The sequence below is a fragment of the Mobula birostris genome, chromosome 16 (assembly GCF_030028105.1).
Source record: "Mobula birostris isolate sMobBir1 chromosome 16, sMobBir1.hap1, whole genome shotgun sequence".
Taxonomy (NCBI): Eukaryota; Metazoa; Chordata; class Chondrichthyes; order Myliobatiformes; family Myliobatidae; genus Mobula; species Mobula birostris.
The window spans coordinates 57703942-57730334 of NC_092385.1; the positions used below are offsets into that span (position 1 = coordinate 57703942).

At 39.9% G+C, this 26393-nt stretch overlaps 1 protein-coding gene across 4 annotated transcripts in view; it reads left to right on the forward strand.

Moving 5' to 3' along the window:
• Positions 1–26393, forward strand: part of rad54l2 (RAD54 like 2) — a 190080-nt gene that overhangs the window by 69848 nt on the left and 93839 nt on the right. For all 4 annotated transcript variants that reach the window (XM_072280689.1, XM_072280688.1, XM_072280691.1 and 1 more), the window contains one exon: positions 11688–11860. In XM_072280689.1, the coding sequence (XP_072136790.1) occupies positions 11743–11860 (118 nt within the window). In that variant the 5' untranslated portion in view covers positions 11688–11742. The remainder of the gene's footprint in view (positions 1–11687; positions 11861–26393) is intronic.

The window sequence follows — 26393 nt, forward strand, 5'->3', positions numbered from 1 at the left end:
GGAGCCTGATGGTTGTAGGGTAGAACTGTTCCTGAACCCGGTGGTGTGAGAGCTTAGACTCCTGTACCTCCTGCACGATGATAGTAGCGAGAAGAGAGCGTGGCCTGGATGGTAGAGGTCCTTGATGGATGCTGCTTTCTTGTGGCAGCTCTCTTTGTAAATGCACTCAATGGTGTGGTGGACTGGGCTTTAGCCACCACTCTCCTGGAGACTTTTCCGTTACTTGGCAGTGGTGTTACCATCCCTGTTAGGATACTCTCCACTTTGCTTCTATAGAAGTTTGTCAAAGCTTTATGTGACATGTCTTCATTTGTCGGGGGATTGAGTTCAAGATCCGGGAGATAATGTTGCAGCTCTATAAAACCCAGGTTAGACCATACTTCGAAGTATTGTGTTCAGTTCAGGTTGCCTCATTATAGGAAGGATGTGGAAGCTTGAGTGAACGGCACTGGGATTTACCAGGATGGTTCTTGGATTAGAAAGCATGTCTTCTGAGGATAGGTTGAGGAAGCTTAGATTTTACTTTTGGAGAGAAGGATGAGAGGTGACTTGATAGGTGTACAAGATGTTAAGAGGCATAAATCGAGTGGGCAGCCAGAGACTTTTTCCCCAGGGTGGAGTATATAACTTCAAGGTGTTGGAAGGAAAGTATAGGGGGGGGTGGCAGAGTCACGTGTTTTTATACAGAAAATGGTAGGTGCATGTAGCTTGCTACCAGAGTTGGTGATAGAGGTGATACATTAGGGACATTTAAGTAACTCTTAGATAGTTAAACAAGTGATAATGTGATGGGAAAATGGAAGGCTATGTGGGGGGGGGGGGGAGGGTTAGATTGATCTTGGAGTAGGTTAAAGGGTTGGCACAACATCATTGGTCCAAGGGCGTGTAATTTTCTATGTTCAATAAATTGCAACCATGCTTTAAAGTACATGGACTCTAAGCTCTTGAATTATCTGATATTGTCTCCTCACCTCTACTGCTGTTAATTAAGAAGATCTTAAAAATATACCTCTTGATAATGCTGTCTGACCTCTTTCCTAATATAGCTGTGTCATTTGCCCCCCAATAATGGTTTTGTTTTAATATGTTAAAGGTGGTACATTTAGGCGCATTTCTGTTTGCAACTATATTTAAAGTAATTGTGAAAATAACCAGATAGAAGATGAGAATAATTTACTCAATAATTTCTTAGGACCTGCCAGTTATGACCTAAAAGGGTAATTTCCCACACAGGAATTGAATAAGTATTTTAGGGATGCTATAAAGGTTGGGTGGCGGGATGGAGATATGTCTCTACTAAAGGAGGTGTGAGGTGCTCCTTCCCTCCGCCATCGTGCAGATCACCCTTGGGCACGGTGTAGCACCAACTTAGCCCCTCCAACGGGGTCACATGAAGCCATGAGAGTAGGTGATGGATGGTCATATGAGCAGCTGGTCCACATAACAAGTCCTGGTTGTGCAACTACTGACACCAGGCGGACAATCTCTGAAAAGTTTTCATAATAGCTAGGGTCGCCCGTCTGGTCAAGGCACTGCCCACTTCTGTAGAAAATTTTGGCAAGAACAATCATGAGACCGTGATTCCATGCATCGCACGACATGGCACATAATAACAATGATGATGATATAAATGTGCGTGGTTGTGGGAGAGAAGTTTGAACAGCTCTCCCAAACTTCTAACAGAATTTCCAAGGCAAAACAACATCAAATAGAAATCAGCAAATACAGGTATGATGAGACTGTACAGAATGGGTTGCACAGTGCAGAGAGTGGAAGACAAATGGCGAGCCACTACAACTGAAGCAATACATTTAACTTGTGCCTTAATACTTGTCTTGTTATACATTGTTAAAGATTAGGCTGTGAAGCAGCTTTTGTGAAACAATTCAAGTATAGTCAGTACAATCACAGTAATGTAAATTATATATAATTGTTAGTGTAATGTCACTATTAATTTGGAACAAGTGATAGTTTTGCCATGTGAATACTACCAGCTATATTTTAAAACTAACATTTGTCAGATTCAACTGATATTTGTGTGTTGCTTAACAGGCAATACAAATGCTTTAAAATAATAAAGGATATATTTTGCTCCTGGGTACGTAAGGCCTCATTATTAATTAGAAACTGTTTGTTTGCATACACATAAAGCATACAGCTCTATTATATTGCACCTGAAATACTATACAAAATCCTTGGCGTCACTTGTATGTACAGGGATGCATCAATTTACAAAAAGGGTTATGTTCATGGAAAGCATTTCACTAAGCAAATATTTATTTATTGAAATGTAAAAATTCTCATTGTACTTCAGAGTTCAAGAATTTCAGTCAAAATAGAATTATGTATTAGGAAAAATATATGAAATAATATAACATTTTATTAGCAATTAAATTTTAACTTGAGGTATAAAACTAATAATGTATCCATTCTGGGTACTTGCCAAATGTAGTATGTATGGTTCTGGGTGTTCTTAACACTGTGGCTATGGAGAGGATATGGCCTTGCTAAAGAACTTGGAGATGCAGGTCACTGTTTAACAATAGGGTTGTCTTTTAAGACTGATGAGGCAAACTTCGAGAGGTTGCGAGTCCTTGGAACTCTTTCTCAATGTTAGACTGCCTTGGGGACTCCAGCTCTGGATTTTTCCTTCTGGTTTACTCTTGAGTCCTTCCCAGTGAGTGGGTATAGCCACAAGACCGTGGAGGTTTGAGATCCTAGGTGAGCTACCAACCACGGCTGATAAGCCCCATCTGCCCGAAGCGACTGGTTTTAAGATGCCGATAACCTGCCTTTGCCCCTTGTCCTGTCAGTATAAACGGTTCTGCTGGGCTTAGTAGCTAAGCCACACGTGAAGGCCAGGAGCTGGACATTATATCTGTAGAAATCTGTTAAAGTCTTTGGTGACACAGCAAATCTCCTCAAACTCTTTCTCTTTTTATTATGGTGAAAAATAGCTTCATAGAGTGAGGTCACATCAAATTGAGGTGACAAGGAGTCAGTGCTACTATAAGGAAAATGTAATAAATTGAAAGTTTATGTACGTGTACATTCATGTAAACGGACAAATGAATTGTGTGGTTGCACCTGAAATGCTACAGAGAGTTTTACTTTGTACCCATATAACAATGTTGTGGTGAGTCTAAAGGCAGTTCAATATTAGTGGCAAAACAATAACTTCCCAAAAGCAGCTTTCAGTGGTTGATTGTTCCACTGGCAATCCCTGCCAACTGGGAACTAATCATAATCTGTGATTCTGTAACAGTAATTCTGTATTGCTTGTCTTGGAATTAAACTGCTCTTTCTACAAGGTAATAACTAGGCGTAACAACATTTGATAAGTCTTTCATTCAATATTGACCCAATATGATCTTCTGTATCTCTGTTGTTAAATACATTATTTTTTCCATTTTCTATTCCTGTACCTTTGTGCAATCAGTTATTTTTTTTTATCTTTGTCCAATTTTCTGGCAGATTAATGGACACAGGAGAGCACAGTTAATTGGTCAGCTGTAGCTTGGATGATAAAAAGTGTTGCAGCACTGTGCCAATGGAGAACTCAGTGGACCACGCTTGCTTGTCAAGACTCAGTGTTGCCAAAGCATGTACTGAGTCGTGAGAATCAATTCTGATTACAACAGCAAATATTCTCTTGGCCAGAAGTGTTGAAAACAAAATTCCATGCACCATTTTGTTAGCACTGCAGCTGTACTTCATAAATACACACTTATTATTTAAGAATTTCTTCAGAAAAGCTGCAGTGGAAATGTAAACTGATTATGCAATTCTGTGTAAGCTCTATTTCCTTTTGAGGGTGAAGTCTTTTATTTTTGTCTTTGTAGCTATAGATTCTCTGGAATCAAGAATCACATAAGATTGACTTCCAGGTCTCTGTGTTGGTCCCACATTATACTCAACACTGCTCTGCAGTGTGGATAACTTAAGCATCTCTCAGTGATCAAGAGTTTCTTCCCAAGAGACAGTGGTAATCAATGACATCAGCTAGTGCCCCAGACCACAAGCAAAAGTGGTCCATTGAGTTCAATGCAATTGTAACCAACAGAATGGAGATTTTTGCCTACGAAGGACAGCGTGGTAGCATAGTGGTTATCGCATTTGATTTAAGCATTCACCAGTCGGGGCTCATTTCCTGCTGCTGTCTGTGAGAAGCTTGTATGTTCTCCCATGACCATATTGGTTTCCCCCGGTGCTTCAGTTTCCTCCCACGTTCCAATAACTTGTGTTTAGGGATAGTAGTTGTGGGGGTGGCGCTGGAAGCATGGCAACACTCGACGATTGCCCCAAAAAAATCCTTGCTGACTTGATTTGATGCAATTATTTCACTGTGTTTTTTGATGTACATGTTACAAATAATGCTGATCTTAATCTTTATCTTCATGTCTCTTCAGGAGTGAAATGTAAGTGCCTCTCTTCCCATCAGACATATTTAGTTGGGACCTCAGATAGTATAGTTACTTGGATCCTGCAGGTGATTGTTGAATTGTTTATTTGGGATTTGTAGCTTAGCAGAATCTAGTTGTTTTTTTTTCATTGTGCAGTTTTTCTTCCCCCAGCTGTTAACCATATATATTTACGATTTAGATGAGGGCCCAAGAGACTGTATCCTGATGAGAAATTGGTTGACAGTATATGTTGCTGGGAGAACACAGTGAGTCTTCAGAGGAACACAAATAGATCAAGTGAACAGATGGGCTTATGACAGATGGAATAGAAAATGGAAAAATGTGAAGGCAGCAGAAAAAAAAAGAAAAACTGAGTTTGAAGCAGTGAAAGATTGTAAGGTATTTGAAGGGACTCGGTTGTCCATAAGATTAGGCGCAGCATGATCTGTGTCCACTCTGGCCCGAGACAAGAGGGTGTGACTGCAAGTGTGGCAGGTAGGAGGATCTAAGAGGTAGTGCTTGAGGAGCCTTAGTTTTGAGCTTACCCACCAGGTCAAAGATTGTTGCTCCCTGTGAGGATGAGATTGGGAGCTGTAGGAAGGAACCATGGCACTGTAGTCCAGAGAGCTTTTCAAGTGGGGGGAGAGAAAAGAAACGTAGTTGTAATTGGGGATAGTATAGTCATGCCTATAGACACAATTCTGTGTCGCAAGGATCAAGGGTCCCGAAGGGACTGTTGTCTGTGTGATGTCTGGATTCTGGACATCTCATTTCACCTGAAGAGGAACTTGGAGTAGGAGGGAAAAGATCCAGTAGATATGATCCATGCAGGTACCAACAACATAGGAAGAATGAGGAAAGAGACTCTGCTGAGGGAGTTTGAGCAGCTAAGGATTAAAAACAGAATCAAAACGATAAAAATCTTTTGGATTGTTAATTGAGCCCTGTGTTGGCATAGGGTTAACAGGATCAGAGAGTTAAAAGTGCGACTTGAAGGTTGGCAAGGGAGAAGTGGGTTTGAATTCATGGGACATTGAAACCAGTATTGGGGAAACGGAGCTATTCCAATGGGACGGGGTCCACCTGGACCGTGCTGAAACAGGGTTCTGGCGAACAAGTAAGGCTGTGGATGGGCTTTAAACAAAATAGTAAGCAGGTGGGTTCAACAACTTTGAAAAAATATGGATAAGGTAAAAGAAGGAGAATGCAGGAGAGGTGAATGAAGTTTCCAGAATATAGAAAAAAAATTTCAGGCAACATGGAGACTTAATTGATAAGAAGGGTGGTGTTATATTTGATTGCATGTAGTATGCAAAATAAGGTAGATTTCATACTTCAATTAGAAATTAGCAGGTATGATCACAGAGTCATGTTGAAAGAAGATCACAGCTGGGAGATTAACATCCAAGGATACACATCATATCGAAAGGACAGGCAGGTGGACAGAAGGGGTGGTGTGGCTCCTTTGGTGAAAAATGAAGTCAGATCCTTAGAAAGAGGTGACATAGGATCAGAAGATGTAGAGTATTTGGGTAGAGTTAAGAAACTGCAAAAAGGATAAAAAGGCCCTGATGGGAATTATATACAAACCTCTGAACGGTAACCAGGATGTGGGCTACAAATTACAATGGGAGATTGAAGAGGCATATAAAAAGGCCAATGTTATGATGGTCCTGAGAGGTTTCAACATGCAGATACATTGGGAAAATCAGGTTGGTGCTGGGTCCCAAGAGAAGGAATTTGTAGAATGCCACAAGAAGGATTTTTAGAGCTGCTTGTGATTGAGCCCACCAGGGGAAAGGCAATTCTTAATTGTATTTTGTGTAGTGAATCAGGTTTGATTAGGGAACTTAAGGTAAAGGAACTCTTGAGACAGTGATCATAACTTGATAGAATTTATATAGAAGAAAAGTTGGATGAACTGAATAAGTAGTTTGCGAGGTATTCACATCATGAGGATGCAGTAGATTTTGAGAGTGTCAGGGGGCAGAAGTGAATATAGTTGCTATTACAATGAAGGATGTGTTTTGGAAGCTGAAAGATTAGAAGGTGAGTAACCCACCCAGGCCAGATGGACTACACCCCAGGTTTCTGAAAGAGATAGCTGAAGGGATTGTGGAGGCCGTAGTAGTGACATTTCAAGAATCATTAGATTGAATGGTTTTGGAGTACTGGAAAATCACAAATGTCATTCCATTTTTAAAGAAGGAAGGGAGGCAAAAGATCGGAAATTATATGCCAGCTTGTGTACCTTCAGTGGCTGGTAAGATGTTAAGGATGCAGATTCAGGGTATTTGGAGGAACACAATAAAATAGATAGTATGGTTTCCTTAAGGGGAAGTCTTGCCTGGCAAATCTATTGGAATTCTTTGAGGAAATACCAGGCTGAATAGACAAATGGGAATCAGTGGATGTTGTTTATTGGGATTTTCGGAAGGTCATTCACTAGATGCTGCACATCAGGCTGTTAAATAAGATAAAAGCCCATGGTATTACAGGAAAGATACTAGCATGGAGAGAAGACTGACTGGCTGGTAGAAAGCAAAGAGTGGGAATAAAGGGGGCCTTTTCTGGTAGGCTGTTGATGACAGGAGCTGTTGTACATAGATCAGTGTTGGGTCCATTACTTTTTTATTGATCTTAATGATGAAATTGATGACTGTGTGGCTAAGTTTACAGATAACCCAAGGATAGATTGAGAGGTAGGTAGTCTTGAGGAAGCAGGGAGTTTGCAGAAAGACTTGGAGAGATTAGGAAAATAGCCAAGAAGTGGCAGATGGAATACAGAGTGGAGAAGTATGCACTCGGTATGAAGATTGGAAACTATAAGATTTAGGAGCAAAATTGTATCATTTGGCACATCGAGTGCGCTCTGCCATTTCATCATTGCTGATCCATTTCCCTCTCAGCCCCAATTTCCTGTCTCTCTGTAACCTTTTATGCTGTGACTATTCAAGAACCTATCAACCTCTGCCTTAAATATATCCAATGACTTGGGTATATACCCATGGCTACCTGTGGCAACAAATTCCACAGATTCACCATTTTCTGGCCAAAGATATTCCTCCTCATCTCCATTCTAAATGGATGTTCCTCTGCAGGGATAATGCTTCCCCTCCCTCCCCCCCACCATGCCCCATCTCCTTTTCCCTCTCTCACCTTATCTCCTTGCCCACCCATCGCCTTCCTCTGGTGCTCCTCTATCCATTTCTTTCTTCCATGGCCTTCTGTCCTCATCTATCAGACTCCCCCTTCTCCAGCCCTGTATCTCTTTTACCAATCAACTTCCCAGCTCTTTTACTTCATCCCCACCTTCCCGGTTTCACCTATCACCTTGTGTTTCTCTCCCCCCGCCCCCCCCCCACCTTTTAAATCTACTCAGTTTTTGTTTCTCCAGTCCTGCCAAAGGGTCTCAGCCCGAAACACCGACTGTACTCTTTTCCATAGATACCTGCTGAATTCCTCCAGCATTTTGTGTGTGTTGTAAGGCTTCTTTTATTCTCACTCTTTGCCTCCTGCCAATCAGCCAATGCTCTATCCATGCTAGTATTTTCCTGTAATACCAACTTGTTAACTAGCCTCATCTGTAACACCTTGTCAAAGGCCTTCTGAGAATCCACACAACATCCACCAATTCTCCTTTGTCTATCCTTGTTATTTCCTCAAAGAATTCTGACATATTTGTCTGGCAGGATGTCCCCTGATAAAACCATGCTGACTTTGGCCTATTTTATCATGTTCCTCCAAGTACCCTGAAACCTCATTCTTAATAATTGACTCCAATGTCTTCCCTAACACTGAGGTCTGACTGGTCAATAATTTTCTTTCTTCTGTCTCCCTCCCTTCTTGAAGAGTGGAGTGACATCTGCAATTTTCAAGCCCTCTGGAACCATGCAAGAATCTAATTGAAAGATTATTTCTAATGCCTCCACAATTTCTTCAGCCATCTCTTTTAGAACCCTGGGGTGTATACCATCTGATCCAGGTGATTTATCTACCTTCAGACCTTTCGGGTTCCCAAGCACCTTTTCCCTAGTAATGGCAATTTCACTCACTTCTGCCCTCTGATACTTTTGAACTTCCAGCATACTGCTCATATCTTCCAGGGTGAAATCTGTTGCAAAATACTTATGTAGTCTGTCTGCCATTTCCTTGTCCCACTTTACTACCTCACCAGCATCATAATCTAACGATCCGATCTCTAACCTTGCCTCTTTTTTTACTCTTTATATATCTGTAGAAACTTTTGGTATCCTCTTTAATATTATTGGCTAGCTTTCCCTTCATATTCCATCTTTCCCTTCTTTATGACTTTTATCGTCATCTTCTGTTGGTTTTTTAAAGCTTCCCAATCCTTTAACTTCCTACTAATTTTTGCTCTATTATATGCCCTCTCTTTGGCTTTTATGTTGGCTTTGATTTCCCTTGTCAGCCACAATTGCATCATCCTACCTTTAGAATACTAATTCTTTTGGCTGTATCTATCCTGCACTTTCTGAATTACTCCCAAAAAGTCCAGCCACTGCTATTCTGCAGTCATCCCTGTTAGTATTCTCTTTCAATCAATTTTGGCCAACTCCTCTCTCTTGGCTCTAATTCCCTTTACTCCACTATAATATTGATACATCTGATTTAAACATTTCTGTCTCAAATTGCAGGGTGAATTCTATCATATTATGATCACTGTCTCCTCAGAGTTCCTTTAACTTAAGCTCTTTAATCAATTCCGGTTCATTGCACAATACTAAATCCAAAATAGCTGATCCCCTAGTGGGCTCAACCATGAGCTGCTCTAAAAAGCCATCTTGTAAGCAGTCTACAAATTCCCCCTCTTGTTATCCAGCACCAACCTGATTTTCCCAATCTACTTGCATATCAAAATCCCCCATTACTATTGTAACGTTGTCCTTTTGAAATGCATTTTCTACCTCCCGTTGTAATTTGCAGCCTACATCTTTGCTACTGTCCGGAGGTCTATATTTAAATCTCATCAGTATCTTTTTACCCTCACAGGTCCTTAGCTCAAGCCACAATGATTCTACACCTTCCGATTCTATGTCACCTCTTTCTAAGGATTTGATTTCATATTTTACCAACGGAGCCATGCTGCCGGCCCCCCCGCCCCATAGCTTATCAGTCTGTCACTTCAATACAATATGTATCCTTGGATGTTAAGCTCCCAGCTGTAATCTTCTTTCAGCCATGATTCAGTGATGCCCACAACGTCGTTCATGCATGGCAATCTATTAACTTTGCTACGAATTCATCTACCTTCTTCGGAATACTGCATCTGTTCAAATACAACACTTTTACTCCTGTATTCATCATCCTTTTTGATTTTGTCCCCCTTTTATATTGCAACTCATCCCATTGACTGTAATTTTGCTCTGTCCTCAGCCTGTCCTGCTAGCAGTCTTACTACACATGTGGGTAAACTAACTACCCCATCATCAGCTCTATCATTCCAGTTCTCATCCCTCTGCCAAATTAGACTAAACCCTCCTGAACTGCTCTGGCAAACCTGCCCACAGGGATATTGCCACCCGCCCTCCCCTCATGTTCTACTGTAACTTTGTGTACAGGTCGAAGCTTCCCCAGAAGAGATCCCAATGATCCAGAAATCTGAACCCCTGCCCCCTACAACAGTTCCTCAGTCATGCATTTATCTGTCAGATGTTCCTATTCTTACTCTCACTAGCACGTGACACAGGCAGCAATCCAGAGATTACTGCCCTTGAGGTCCTAGGTTTTTTAGATTTCTACCTAGTTCCCTAAAATCTCTCTTCAGGACCTCCTCACCTTTCCTACCCACTGTTGCAAGAAAAAGTTTGTGTACCCTTTGCAATTACCTGGTTTCCTGTATATGTAACTCATAAAATGTGGTCTGATCTTCTTCTAAGTCACAATAATAGACAAACACAATCTGTCTAAACTAATAACACACAAAACAATTGTACTTTTCTTGTCTTTCTTGAACACATTGTTGAATCATTCACAGTCCAGGTTGGAAAAAAGTATGTGAACCCTTGTATTTAATAACTGGTAGAATCCACCAGGCCATCAGACTGGTGAACTCACACTGATTTGAGCGTACTCTATATTACATTGACTGTTCTGTTTATTATAAATTACTATGATTGATTGCACATTGCACATTTAGATGGAGATGTAACGTAAAGATTTTTACTCATGTATGTGAAGGATGTAAGAAATAAAGTCAATTCAATTCAATTCAGTAGAGTTCATGGGTTTGTGATGTGCTATTGAAATTGTCTTGGTGACTAATGGCAATACGTTTTGCTTCAGTCAGAGAATACTGATGTTGGAGGATGTCATAAACACAAGAGATACTGCAGATGCTGGAAATCTAAAAGCCAGTCCTGATGAAGGGTCTCGGCTCAAAACATCAGCTCTTTATTCCTTTTCATAGATGCTGCCTGACCTGCTGAGTTTCTCTCACATTTTGTGTGGTTGTTGGAGGATGTGATGTCTTGAATTGCTTTGTATTTTTCATTCAAACAATGCATTTACCATCTCTGCAGCTACTTAAGACCCTGAAATGCAGCCTATCAGGTTAAGGGGATGGCTGCTTTTGGTCCCATCAGCTTCTGTAGTACCTCTTTATAAGTTGTTTGAAATAGTTCCCTCTCTATTGCTACTGATTTTCTACCATTTTTGGGATGCTTTTAGTGTCTTCTACGGATGTGAAATATTTGTTTGGAGTCTCTACCATTTCCTTGTTTCCTGTTATTAAATCTCTTGTCACATCCTTTAAGAGATTAATGTTTGCCTTAATTTCTTGTTTCCCTTTTATGTGCTTTCCAAAGCTTTTATGTTTCTTGAAAGCTTGTAATCCATTTCTCCCTTTTTATTTTTGCCATCCTTTGCTGGTTTCTGAATTCTTCCCAGACATTTGGATTAGTACAAATTATTGCAACAGGACTTTTATTTCAATTTAACTTCCTTAGTAAGCCTTGAATGAAAATTTTGTCTGCCCAGTATCTTTGAGAGCTATGAAGTATTACCTTGAACATCCATCATTGCTTCATAGCTTTAAATGCTTTTAAGTTAATAGTAACTAGCCAAATTGGGAGTGTATTTCTTTCTCTAAGCAAGTATGCCCTTTCAGGAAGATGGCATAGATTTTGAATGTCAGTGTTTCCATCCAGCAGATTGCTTTCATTATGTAACATTTCATTATCACATGATGTTGACATTTGTAATTGCTAAATGTGATATCCTGAATGCAATTAATCCCCATGCTTTGTGCTGCTGTTGTTGCAGGTCCACAGAGGAGGGATAATGAATTTGTAATGCACAGTGTCTGCTGTTCTGGGCCATGGAGGACGAGTCTATCTCAGGGAGTGATCCAGATGTGGAGTCGGAGGATGTGGAAGAGGAAGAGGAGGAGATGGAGGACAATGATGGCGATGACGAGGATGACCTGGAAGAAAATGGTGAGCAGCCAGTGACCCTTTGCAATTCTAGATAAGCATAAAGAAGTTAAGATTGTTGTGAGATTTTGATTAAAATTTTAGTAATACTGTTAGGTACTTTTGTGTTTCTTTAATTTTGAGTGTCAATTTAGCTATTGGCAGAGATAACTGAGGAGATTGTGGGTTTGTTCACTATTTTTAGTGTTTGACAGTGAGCTGATGGTTCAGTGCCGTTACTCAAAGGATACTAGATTATTAACCATGCATTTATTTTTGAGGTGAGCTTTTAAGCTGAGGCACTATTGTGCACCAAATGTATCCACAACAACCAATTAGAATCTTAATACCTGTGAAACAAATCATGAATAGACATCATTGTGTAATTGCCTTTGGATTTTTCAGACATTTGCAGGTTTTCTTATGACATAGGCCATGTGGCCTAACGGACTCATTCTCCGCTCATTTTCCGATCATCTGTTTTTTATCGCATTAACTTACCTAGTTCTCTCTTCAGCTTGAGTTGCAGTCTCATAATGGAGACAATGTGCCCATTACTATTTAGTGAGTGTCAGCTGACATATAAATTATTAATTTGTTTTATTCCTAAAAACACAATGTATTGTTTTTATTGACATCTTGATTTACTGCTTTTGTCCCGTCAGTAAGCTGATTTGTAGAACCAAGAAAAAATAACGATGTTTATAATTATGAAAAATTATGTTACCTCGAGGTTTGCTTGGTTGATACTCACTTCAAACAAAGCTATTCAATTTACATTATTTGGGGATTAAAAAAAATCAAGACAGCAGAATATTGAACACTTAGATCTGTCTCACAGATTATGAGAGATCCTCTTGGTAAGGCTGTTCTCAGGTAGAATTGTATTGCCTCTGAAAATGTCATAAATGACCATTGCAAATGTCTTTGGAGCTTAAAGAGGTTTACTCACTACAGTACCAGTTGGAATACTGATGGTTTACTTGCAGGATACAAAGTTGCATTGGTGACCATCATCATAAAACAATTGTCAACTACCACTAATGGTTTAACCACTACTAGAGATGAGCTATAAACAGAGCAATTATAGATGTTTAGTGAATATAGTTTCTAAAAATTTTTAAGCATGGACTTATTTTGCCTTTATTTCTTTCTGTTGTTGTAAGCTCTCCAGCTCTTCACTTACCCTAGATTGATTCACTCATTCTACAGCTCTGAGTTAATTATCCATCCCCAGAATCTAATACAAATTCCCCACACATGGAAAGACTTGCCTCTCTTTAGCACCTTTCAAAATTTAGCAGCATTCCTGAGACCTTTACCACCATCACGTTTTTAAAAACATTCACCTAATAATTTGTATAATACAGTAAGTGTCCAAACAGCAAGCGTCCACTCAGAACAATTTGATAATTTGTCAATTTTTGCGATATTGGTTAAGCGGTACATAATGGCCAGAGTTCTTTGAATTATGAGCTTTATTTGTATACCTCATCAGATTCAATTCCATTTATCACATGTACATCAAAAGGTACAGTGAAATGTGTTGTTTGCATGAACAACTAATACAGCAAGTGATGTGCTGGAGGCAGTTTGCAAGTGTCACCACACGTTCTCACACCAGCATAGCACCCCCACAGTACTTGGCAGAACAGCACCAAACACAACAAGCAACAAAAAGAACAACAGAAAACAAGCCCATTTCCTCCCTCCCATATTGCCCCACCCACAAGTTTTCTTATTAAGAAAAATCTGGCCCTCAGCTCTTGTTATCTATACTGGTAGAGATAATGGGTAGTATAGAAGAAAAAGCTGCTTGAAACAGTCCTGTGATATCTCTAATGTCCAAAAGTAGTACCATATCAGTTCTGCAAAACTATTAATTCAGGTATTTTTATTTTGGCCCTTGGAAGCAAGCACCAACCAACAGAGCAACAGCTAATGTGAAAAATTCCTCAATTCTACAGCGTATTAGCAAGTGTTAAGTGATTACATAGGAGGACTACCAGCATTGTGATTTCACTTCAATCGCACAACTGAACAACATTTATATTTTGTTCATCTTGCAAAGTTTTTTTCATAGCATTTCATTGATGAAGGTGGTATAGGACCCTTCTGTTTCACTGCCCCAAAGGACATTAGTGGCTCTTTTATAAGCTCAGATAAATGAATTTTTTCACTTCAATTACTGAATCATGAGAACAGAAGAGAGTCTTCCCAAAAGAATCAGAATTAGGTTTATTATCACTGGCATAGGACGTGAAATTTGTTAACTTAGCAGCAGCAGTTCAATGCAGTACATAATCTAGCAGAGAGTGAAAACAAAATAATAATAAATAAAATAAAACAATTAAACAATTACATATATTGAATAGATTAAAAAATGTGCAAAAACAGAAATACTGTATATTTAAAAATATGAGATAGTGTCCAAAGCTTCAATGTCCATTTAGGAATCGGATGGCAGAGGGGAAGAAGCCGTTCCTGAATCGCTGAGTGTGTGCCTTCAGGCTTCTGTATCTCCTACCTGTTGGTAACAGTAAGAAAAGGGCATGCCCTGGGTGCTGGAGCAGGTTCTTGATTTTTCAAGTCCTTTATTTTTGTAGGCCTGGTAAGTAGATCTAGCTGCTGGATTCGGAAGAACAGGACTTGGGTTGCAAGCTTAGGTTTTGCTATCAGTTGACTTGAAGACTTTTTGCATTCTTTAGCAGATTAAAGGTTTACAGTGCTGGTTTAAGTTTCCAGCAGAGAAGCAATTCAGATCTTTGTCATTGTCCTTTGGTGTCTCTGGTATTGATCAAGTGGTGTCTGTAAGAGTACTAAAACCATTGTATGTAAATTGTTCAAGTAGTTTTTGATTTGTTCTTCTTTCAAATCTCTTACTATCTCTTCTTTCAGTTAGTCCTGATGAAGGATCTCGGCCTGAAATGTTGACTGTACCTCTTCCTAGAGATGCTGCCTGGCCTGCTGTGTTCCACCAGCATTTTGTGTGTGTTGCTTGAATTTCCAGCATCTGCAGATTTCCTCGTGTTTGCGTTTTTGATCTGTGTGTACTTTGTTGGTTCAGGACCTGCAACAAAACTGGTTGTAATCTTGGTGATAGCATTGGATATACATGGAAGCATTTACACTGTTGTGTGGAGAGTGGAGCAGTCATCAATCCTTCAAATGAAATCAAGCTCAATCAATGAGGTAGTGTCCTAGGTGAGCATGACAAGCAGGTTCAAATATGTTCCGGAGGGAAAATTGGATCTGGATCTAATATAAGTAGTGGGTGGTTTACTAAACTGAAGGAAGTGACATACTGTAAAGTAATTGCCACTTTACTTGGAAATGATTTGAAGTCTTGGATTGTGGGAAGGGAGAAAGGTAAAAGAGTACCTGTTGCACAGGGAGGTATTTTGAAAAGATAAGCACTGATGTTAAGGTGCGAATGGTGCTAAGGAATTTACCAGAGGTAATGGCCCTATCAAAGTTCTGAGAAACACTGGCCAGGTGGGAAATAAGATATTATAGAAACAGGGTTGTAGATACAGCTCGGTCTTCTTTTGCTGTCTTGGTAAAGCAGCCAACATAATCAAGGACCCCACTCACCATGGGCATTATCTCTTCTCCCTCTCCTATCAGGCAGTACAATGAGATGGACTCTTGACCTCCCAGTCTACCTTGTCATGGCTGATGTGATGAAATGATCCCTATGAATGAATCGTTTTTCACTGCACCTCGGTAAATGTGACAATAATAAACCAATTTATCAAGTTAGTGGTGGCTTTGTGCATGAAATGTTCGAAAATTTGAAATGTAGACTGGAAGGTGAGTACAGGGAGAATATTGTCAAAATCAAAATAAATTTATTATGCAAGTTTGTATATGTCATCATATACTACCTTGAGAATCATTTTCTTGTAAGCATTTACAGGAAAATAAAGAAATACAATTAAATGTAAGAAATCTATGCTTAAATAAAGATGGACAAACAGCCAAAATGCGAAAGATAAACTGCACAAATAAATAAAATAATTAATGATACTGAGAGCATGAATTGTAGAGTCCTTGAAAGTGAGTCTGTCAGGAACTGATTCCACAACCTAAAGACACACTTTCAGGGACTCTGCAACTCAAAGTTCAAAGTACTTTGAAATTTGAACTTTGAGTTATAGAATCCTTGAAGATGAGTCTTAAGGTTGTGGTATTAGTTCAGCATTGAGGTCAGTTAAGTTATCCATACTGGTTCAGGAGCCTGATAATAACCATTCCTGAACCTGGTGGTGTGGGACCGACAGCTCCTTGTACCTCCTGCCTGATGGTAGTAGGAAGAAGAGAGCATGGCCTTGGATGGTGGGAGTCCTTGGATGCTGTTTTTGTGTGGCAGTGCTTATTCTGCCTGGGAGACAGTAATGTATATAAGTAGACAAGCACTGTTGAGCAACAAACATAAAAGTTGTTGGTGAACGCAGCAGGCCAGGCAGCATCCCTAGGAAGAGGTACAGTTGACACTTCAGGCCGCGACCCTTCGTCAGGACTAACTGAAACAAGAGCTAGTAGGAGATTTGAAAGTGGGAGGGGGAGGTGGAGATCCAAAATGATAGAAGAAGACAGGAGGGGGAGGGATGGAGCCAAGAGCTGGACAGGTGATTGGCAAAAGGGATATGAGAGGATCATGGGACAGGAGGCCCAGGGAGAAGGAAAAGGGGGAGGGGAAGCCCAGAGGATGGGCAAGGGGTATAGTGAGAGGGACAGAGGGAGAAAAAGGAGAGAGAGAAAAAGAATGTGTGTATATAAATAAATAATGGATGGGTTATGAGGGGAAGGTGGGACATTAGCGGAAGTTTGAGAAGTCAGTGTTCATGCCATCAGGTTGGAGGCTACCCAGACAGAATATAAGGTGTTGTTCCTCCAACCTGAGTGTGGCTTCATCTTTATGTCGACCACATTTTGACTCAGACTCCTATCATTTCGGATCTCCCCCTCCCCCTCCCACTTTCAAATCTCTTACCAGCTCTTCTTTCAGTTAGTCCTGACGAAGGGAATCAGCCCGAAACGTCAACTGTACCTCTTCCTAGAGATGCTGCCTGGCCTGCTGTGTTCACCAGCAACTTTTATGTGTGTTGCTTGAAATTCCAGCATCTGCAGATTTCCTCGTGTAAATGCATAATTAAATTCTTTTGGCTTTAATTTATATTTTATTTTAATTCCTTTTCATAAAGTGCTGGCCAAAGTAGAAAAATGATTTGGAAGACTTGAGATTAAATCAAAAGAGAATAAAATTTAAAATATATCAATGAAAATCGTGCTTTAAAAGGCAAACCCTATGTGTTTGTTGTATTTAGAAAAATGCATTAAATAATCTGGAGAGAAACAAAGTTGCTATTTTTCATCAGCTTGCATTGCTTGGACTTCATCATTGCTCTAAATTGTTTTGCCAGTTTTGTCAATGTGTGAAGTCCTTTTCTCATCGACCTGTAATTTGTTTGGTATCTTGAGAACTGTTCTAATATGTACAGTAGTTTGCAGAATGCTACCTGAGGCAACAGGAAAAGTTGATCCAGCACGGTATAAAGAATTCATTGTCTCAGTTTTTGGCATTTTCCATTTCCTGCTGTGATTTTGGGTGAAGTTTGCATTGTTGCATAACTGCGTTATGTAAGAATTGATAGAGAACTGTGCTAAACAATCTATCATTATGTATGGATTACATTGTAGAAAAATATCCCCCCTCTCCCTGGTGCGGGGAAGGGTTGGCAGAGGTTGGCCCTGTTAATTTATCCTGGTTTATGAAACAGTGGAAACTTGAGAAGACACGTGATAGTCTGAGAATGCTCTGTCATTGTTATCTTTTTCAAAGAACAGAATTTTAATGCTGAACATAACATAAAATAAATATTACAGAAGATTCTGCGGGTCCTAGAAACCTTGAGGAACACACAGAAAGTGCTGGAGGAACAAGTTTAATTGTCATTCGAACATACACGTGAATACAGCCAAACAAAACAGCATTCCTCTGGGGCCGGGGTGCAAAACAGTACCAACAGTCACACTCAGCACATATATTTATGATAGTAGTAGAAAAAAATAGTTACAAAAATATAATAATAATGTAGCCCAAATCCCTGAGTGTCGTGGCCTGTAGATTGATGGTACATGGATGTTGCCCTGGAGCCACATTTCTGCAAGGAAGAGTTCTTCATCTTGTGTACAAACAAACACAATCCAGTCTGTCTTCCACCGAGCGAACTCTGGGGGGCAGCACCAATGGAGGGCCCAGTCCCCAGCCCAGTTCAGAATCCAGTAGCATACAGCTACCTCTGGCCTCTCTATCCCTGTCTGCCCCAACAGGCAACTCCGAGGCACGAGGCCTTGTCCACGCAACAACAGCTCCCCTGCCGTTGATCTCGCTAATGAATCAGTGAATCAGACTCGCAGTTTTCTACATTACTGACGTCCAATGGGATCTTGTGATCAGCAAAAAAAACATCCAAAACAATCACCCATTGGCTCGTGCACTACCTCTGATGCCTTCTTCCCTGGGTTGTTGAAGCAGGCTGCAACACCATGCACATCAAGTCTGGCTCCACTGCTATCCAGCAACTCACAGTGGTGTAGATCTTCAGTACATGGTGTTCTTAATGTCCAACAGTGTTTTGTGATCATGAAAAAGTAGCAAATGATGAACAATTCATCCTTTGTTTGGGCTCAGGCCACTTTTCTGAGCACACCTCCAACGTACCTACTGCCTGACCTGAGTTCCTGCAGCATTTTGAGTGTGAACATAAAATCTCAGAGTCAGAATCATATTTGATGTCACTGGTATATTCTCTTTTCTACAGCTTTTCTAACTGTGTTAAACAGTTGCAAATTTTATAGCCACAAATCTGATAAGTCTGTTTCAAGCATTCAGGTTGTGTTGGATTGGTCAACTGGTTCCAAACTTTATGTAGTTGGACCCAGGTACTGTCTGTCTGTATTGTAATTCCCATTTTTAAATAACAGAAGTCTACTAGGGAGGGCAAATATGTGTGGTGGTACTTGGAGTTTATACTGCGAATCAAGATTGGGTTCTGTTAGTGAGTTTTTTTAGATAATTTATTGAGATACAGCATGGAAAGACCCTTCTGGCCCTTCAAGCTGCTTGCACAGCGATCCCCCAATTTAATCCTAACCCAATCACGGGACAATTTACAATGATCAATTAACCCCCCAACTGGTACATCTTTGGACTGTGGGAAGAAACAGAAGCACATGAAGGAAACCCACGTGGTCAAAGGGAGAACGTACAAACTCCTTACAGGCAGCAGTGGGAATTGAACCGGGGTCGCTGGTACTGTACAGCATTGTGCTAACCACTACGCTACTGTGCTGCAACTCAGATTTTGAAACTAACAAAACTCATTTCAGTTACGATCTGTCAGGTTGAGAGTTAAACATTTTATAGGAAGTAATATTTTAATATTTGTAAAAGTCGTTTTTATCATATTTTTAATCCACTCAAATAACAAGATCAAAATCCAATTATATCCTTTCTTGGGTTTGGGGTTGGAAGAGTCTGTCCAGACACTGATATAGAGTTGGATTTTGCCTTGTTAATGACATACAGTTTTTCTTTAAATAGTTTGTACATTGTGCGACATTAGTGGTAATGCATAGCAACAAAGTAATGTGTTAATACTGCACTTAAATATTGTTTATTATAAGAGTTCACCATCACGGGAAGAAAAAGATTGTAAATTGAATCTTCCCAGCAAGTGACTAACAATTGAGAGACTGAGACCATAAGCCTCCAGTGAATCTTTAACACTTTTGAGGCTTTTATCTTTTTTAAAAAGCTTACTTTGAGTTTTTTTTAACTGTTTGTTCCCTTGGGTGTATTTTCATAGTACTTTATGTTGTCTAAGGGTGATTTCTTGCAATTGAAATACCTTTGAAATTAATTTAAAGTGTAATGCAGGAAATCTGGTGGCCAAATTGAACACAGTAAGCCTCCATGAACACCACTGTGATATCAATAGGATAACAGGGTTGTTTGAGGGATAAATACTTAAAATAAATTTATTTTTCGGATGACTTTGATGGAATTCTCAGGTAAATGATTCAATTAGAAACTTGGTTTGTGGGATATTGAAAAAAATTCTGTTACAAGATAATCTACTATGCATGTCGTATGTATGAATTCCCTTTGGTAGAGCCCTGCTTGAGTGTGAATTGTTACATAAGTCCTTTTGTTCAGACCTTGCAGTTCCTGTTTACTTGAATTAATTGCAGCTGTTGGGTTTGAGTGGCTGAGGTTGCTCTGCATTGATATGCTCCTGGATTTCAGCTAGCACTTTAATGGTTATTTAGGCACCAGGTCTGGCTAATGATCAGCTCAATTACCTGCTCTGAGGAAGTCTTAAAGCAGCTACCAACCTGCAGGGAGTATGGACTTGGCAGGTTACACTTCAGACTGCATGTTAATGCTAGCTAACACTCAACATTTAACAGGTAAGGCACATTTAATAGGTAGTGTTCCAATTCTAGATACCAGGAATCCTTGCCTTTTCTGCCTTTTGTACTGCTTATTATATGTATCAGTATTTAAGAAGAGCTTGAATTGATTGCAATTTCAAAGTAAATTTATTATCAAACTACATATATGTAACCATATACAACCCTGAGATTAATTTTCTTGCGAGCATTCTCAATAAGACCATAACAGAATTAATGAAAAACCACACCAACTTGGGCACTCAACAAATGTGCAAAAGACAATAAACTCTGTAAATACAAAAGGGAAGTAATAATAAAAACAAACAATCAATAACAAGAACATGAGATGACAAGTCCTTGAAAGTGAGTCCATAGGTTGTGGAAACATTTCAGTGATAGGGCAAGTGAAGTTATTATTCCCTTTGGCTCAAGAGTCTGATGGTTGAGGTGAATTCTCAATCTGGTGGTTGAGTCCTGAGGTTCCTCTACCACCTTCCTGATGGCCGCAACAAGAAGAGAGCATGGCCTGGATGGTGGTCATTCCTGATGATGTATGCTGCTTTCCTGCAACAACAGCTCAATGGTGGGGACGGTTTTACCTGTGATGGACTAGGCCATATCTACTACTGTTTGTAGAATTTTCTGTTCAACGAGGGAAAGGCTTTACAATGTGAACTTCTGCTTTGTCCTTGTGCATTATTTTCTTCAATCTTACTGAGTAGTTAAGCAATTGCTGACACCTTTTCAAAGAGAAACCTTTTAGGATGTTTGCTTAATATGTCTCACGTACTCTGGAATATTTTTTCTAAGTTTGGAGTTTTCTCATGTAATGTAAAGGCATTCAATATTTGTGCTGTTGAGTATGTTAGAATTGAAGGAATCCATTTGTAAAGTAATGTAGAAATATTAGCACTTCAATGACTTGAGAATTTTTCTATTATATTAAAGAATATTATTTAATTTGAATGATAAATATTCGTAAAATGCTGTTTATAACTTCTAAATATCCCAAAGCAACGCAGGACTTTTGCAAATGTAGTCACTCGTCAGTATATGGGAGCACACTGTTTACTTGTGATCAATAAAGTTTCACATAATGAAATAAATATTAGATCTGTTTGTGACTTCTGGCAGAGAAGTACATTTTGGGCAGGTTTGGGAGAGCATTATTATCCTTCAAAGTAGTGACATGGGATTTTGTGAAGAGCAAACTGGTTAATCATCTAATCCAATAGGTGATATAACCTATAATGTAGCACTCTTTCAGGACTATGCTGAAATGAGCAACTAAACCATGTACTCAAACTTCATCAAACGCCTGCCGTTCTAACTTGGTGTTACATAATACAGTCTACTTGTTTATCAGCAAGTGTGAATGACCCTCAGAACACAACACAGTGCCTCTCCATTATCTGTCTATGATAGGCCTTCACTGCATCTCTTCAAAGTGAACTTTATGAACTGCCCTTCTCGATGACTTGCCTTCTGCACCTCTGTTTTTGAAACTTTTGATTTGCCATATATCCAATATGGCTCAACTATAACATTCAGAAATAAAAAAGGCTAATGATTACATTAGGAATTATTATACATGATTGATTTATTGTTTGGTTGTCCATCATAACCAATGATGATAGTTTCTGAGATCCATACGGGAGAGTTTTTAAAAAAGGAAAAGCTGTTGAACAAGTACAGGTCCACTTTCTCAACTTCTGAAGTCCGGGTCAGTGGTACGAGTAGTTGTTACAGCTGGGGTCTTCCTTAGTTGCCGTGGATGACTATGACAATTTCTGTGCCTTGTCATGCCCTTAGCTCTCCACGAAGTGTTGTAGCAGCACCTGGCTGTTGGATTTCACTGCTAATCTCATCCATCTAGTGCGGCGAAGCTGACTTTGCACGCCAGGCATTATAGGAATTACCTGGGTTATAATTACATAATTTAAGCTTCTCTATGATACATAGAAAACCTACAGCACAATACAGGCCCTTTGGCCCACAAAGTTTTGCCGAACATGTCCCTACCTTAGAAATTACTAGACTTACCCATAGCCCTCTATTTTTCTAAACTCCATGTACCTATCCAGAAGTCTCTTAAAAGACCCTATCGTATCCGCCTCCACCACCATTGCCAGCAGCCCATTCCACGCACTCACCACTCTCTGAGTAAAAAAACTTTCCCCTGACATCTCCTCTGTACCTACTCCCCAGCGCCTTCAACCTGTGTCCTCTTGTGGCAACCATTTCAGCCCTGGGAAAAAGCCTCTGACTATCCACACGATCAATGCCTCTCATCACCTTATACACCTCTATCAGGTCACCTCTCATCCTCTGTCGCTCCAAGGAGAAAAGGCTAAGTTCACTCAACCTATTTTCATAAGGCATGCTCCCCAATCCAGGCAGCATCCTTGTAAATCTCCTCTGCACTCTTTCTATGGCTTCCACATCCTTCCTGTAGTGAGACGACCAGAACTGAGCACAGTACTCCAAGTGGGGTCTGACCGGGGTCGTATATAGCCGCAACATTACTTCTCGGCTCCTAAATTCAATTCCACGATTGATGAAGGCCAATACACCGTATGTCTTTTTAACCACAGAGTCAACCTGCACAGCTGCTTTGAGTGTCCTATGGACTCGGACCCCAAGATCCTTCTGATCCTCCACACTGTCAAGAGTCTTACCATTAATACTATATTCTGCCATTGTACTTAACCTACCAAAATGAACCACTTCACACTCATCTGGGTTGAACTCCATCTGCCACTTCTCATCCCAGTTTTGCATCCTATCAATGTCCCACTGTAACCTCTGACAGCCCTCCACACTATCCACAACACCTCTACCCTTTGTGTCATCACAAACTTACTAACCCATCCCTCCACTTCCTGATCCAGGTCATTTATAAAAATCACGAAGAGTAGGGGCCCCAGAACAGATCCCTGAGGCACATCACTGGTCACCAACCTCCATGCAGAAAATGACCCGTCTACAACTACTCTTTGCCTTCTGTGGGTAAGCCAGTTCTGGATCCACAAAGCAATGTCCCCTTTAATCTCATGCCTCCTTACATTCTTAATAAGTCTTGCATGGGGTACCTTATCAAATGCCTTGCTGAAATCCATTAAAACCTTGGTTTGTGCGGCATTGTTGAAAAACGACAAGTCAGCATATTTTGGGCACTTTATTTTGATCTACTGAGCCTTCTACAGTGGTGCTAGAAAGTTTGTGAATCCTTTAGAATTTTCTCTATTTCTGTATAAAAATGACATAAGATGTGATCAGATCTTCATGCAATCCTAAAACTAGATAAAGAGAAACCAATTAAATAAATAACACAAAAAACAGGAGACTTTTTCATTTATGTATTAAGAAAAATTTTCCAATATTATATGTATTGGTTGGAAAAAGTATGTGAACCTTTACTTTTAGTAACTGCTGTGACCCCCCCCCCCGCCCCCACCCCCCCTTACTGCAATGACTTCAACCAAATGTTTCTGGTAACTTGATCAGTCCTGCACATCAGCTTGGAGGAATTTTAGTTCATTCCTCCTTACAATACAATACTGCTTCAACTCTGGGATGTTGATGGACTTCCTTGCATGAACTGCTCTCTTCAGGTCCTTCCACTAAGTTTCTATTGGATTAAGGTCAGGATTTTGACTCAGTCATTCCAAAACACAAAATTTCTTCTGCTTTAACCATTTTTTGGTAGGCTGACTTGTGTATTTAAGGTTGTTGTCTTGCTGCATGACCCACTTTCTCTTGAGCTTCAGATACCCTGAGATTTTCCTGTAGAATTTGCTGGTACAATTCAGAATTCATAGTTTCTGGTTCCGAGGCAGCAAAGCAGGCCTAAACCATGACACTGCCGCCACCATGTTTCACAGATGGGATGAGGTTCTTCTGTTAGAATGCAGTGTTTGCTTTTCTCCAAAACATAATGCTTCTGATTTAAGCCAAAAAGTTTGATTTTGGACTTCTCTGTCTACAGAACATTCTTCCAACACCCTTCTGGCTTATGACCATGTAGTCTTTAGCAGACTTTAGATGGGCAGCAATTTTCTTCTCGGAGAGCAGAGGCTTTTTCCTTGCAATCCTGCCATGCACACCATTGTTGTTCATTGTTTGCCTGATGGTATACTCCTGAACACTGACATTAGCCAATACAAGTGAGGTTTGTAGCTCCCTAGATGTTTCCCTGGGATTCTTTGTGACCTCCTGGAATATTACACACTTTGCTCTTGGAGTGATTATTGTTGGTCGACCACTCCTGGGGAGAGTAACAGTGGTGTTGAATTTCTTCCATTTGTACACCATTTGCCTAACTGTGGATTGGTGAAGCCCAAACTCTTTAGAAATGGTTTTGCATCCTTTTCCAGCCTGGTGAGCATCAACAACTTTTTATCTGAAGTCCTCAGAAATCTCCTTTGATCAAAGCATGGCACACTTCCAAAAACCTGTGTGGTGAAGATTAGTCAAAAACTTGTGTGTGAAGACCTAGGTTTGTCTTCTTTAAATAGGACAGGACCTCCCACACTCATACCTGATTGTCAGATCATTGATTGAATCACCTAACTTTAATTTCCCCTTTAAATGAATTGATAATCCTAATAGTTCACATACTGTTTCCAACAACTATATGTAATATTGGATCATTTTTCTCGATAAATGAACAAGTATAATCTGCTTTGTGTTATTTATTTAATTAGGTTCTCTTTATTAGGCTCTAGTTTTAGGACTGTGTGAAGATCTGATCACATTTTAGGTCATATTTATCCAGAAATAGAAAATTCTAAAGAGTTCACAAATTTTCTAGCACCACGTCAGAGGTATAAAAGGTACAGAGGGGCAGCATAAACTGCTTCCAAACTGTTCTACCATGCAGGTCAATCAAGATTAATTTGCTTAACCCATTATTACTTTGTTCTGTGTTCTCATCATTTCCACAAAATATATGTTGTATCTTTCATGGAAATCGCTGGGAAACACATCATTCAATCTTCAGAAGACCCTTCTCTAGGTTGGCAAAAGTAGCTACCTTTTAGTATGTAAATATTTTCTTCGAACCTCCTGTGAAGTCTGGCTCGTAAGTTTTAAATTATGCCTCTTGATACAACATTCCCTAGTTAGTGGATGTAATTTCTTTCTTTCTACCCATTCAGTTATTTGAGAACATTACTTAATTTTCAAAATTAGATGAACCTGGGTTTGTGAATGCTTCAGTCTAAGCTAAAGCACAGTCCACTGGGTAGAAGTTGTTCACATGTATTAAATTTATGCCATGTACTGCTCTACAAATTTTGATTTGTTGCCTTGAACTGAAATTTTGAAGTAGAATATATGGGAAAACCATATTGCAATATGCAGTAATTCTTGTGACTGGGTTTCTAACCAGTAACTCTCCAATATCAATTAAGATGTTTGACTGTCAGATGGATGGCCAAGGTGATGACAGTTTATAGTAGCTCTCTTTTAGAGTTTAGGCACAGAAATGTGTACTTGCAGCCTATCCTAACCTGGCTGACCAACAAGTACTTTTTAAAATTGATTTCATTTTCTCTTCTAGCTTTCTATGCTGTGATGTTTCAAGTGCTTATCTAGTTATTGCTTCAATGCAATGAGATCACCTGCCTTTGCCATCCCATCAGAAAATGCATTCCAGATTTCAGCTTCTCGTGGTAATAACAGTCTGCCTTCAGTTCCTTCTAAATCTTCCATACCTTCTGTTTATAGACACCTCTGGGAAATGGAAATAGTTTCTCACTCGGTACTCCACCTGCGCCTCTCATAATTTTATATACCTCAGTTAGGTTCCCTTCAGCTTCCCCATCGCAAAGAGAACCAGCTCAGATTATTCCATCTCTCCACATCGCTGAAATGTTCCAACCCAGGCTACATTCTGGTGAATCTCTGGTATTCTCCAGTGTAATCACATCGTTTGTATTGTGTGTTGATCAGAACCGCTTATGTTACTCTACCTGTGGCCTAACCAGTTTTATAAAGTTGTATAATAACCCCCTCCCCTTCTTATATTCTGTGCTTTGGTCAATGAAAGCAAGTATTCAGCGTGACTCATCCATCTGTCCACCTTGTTTTC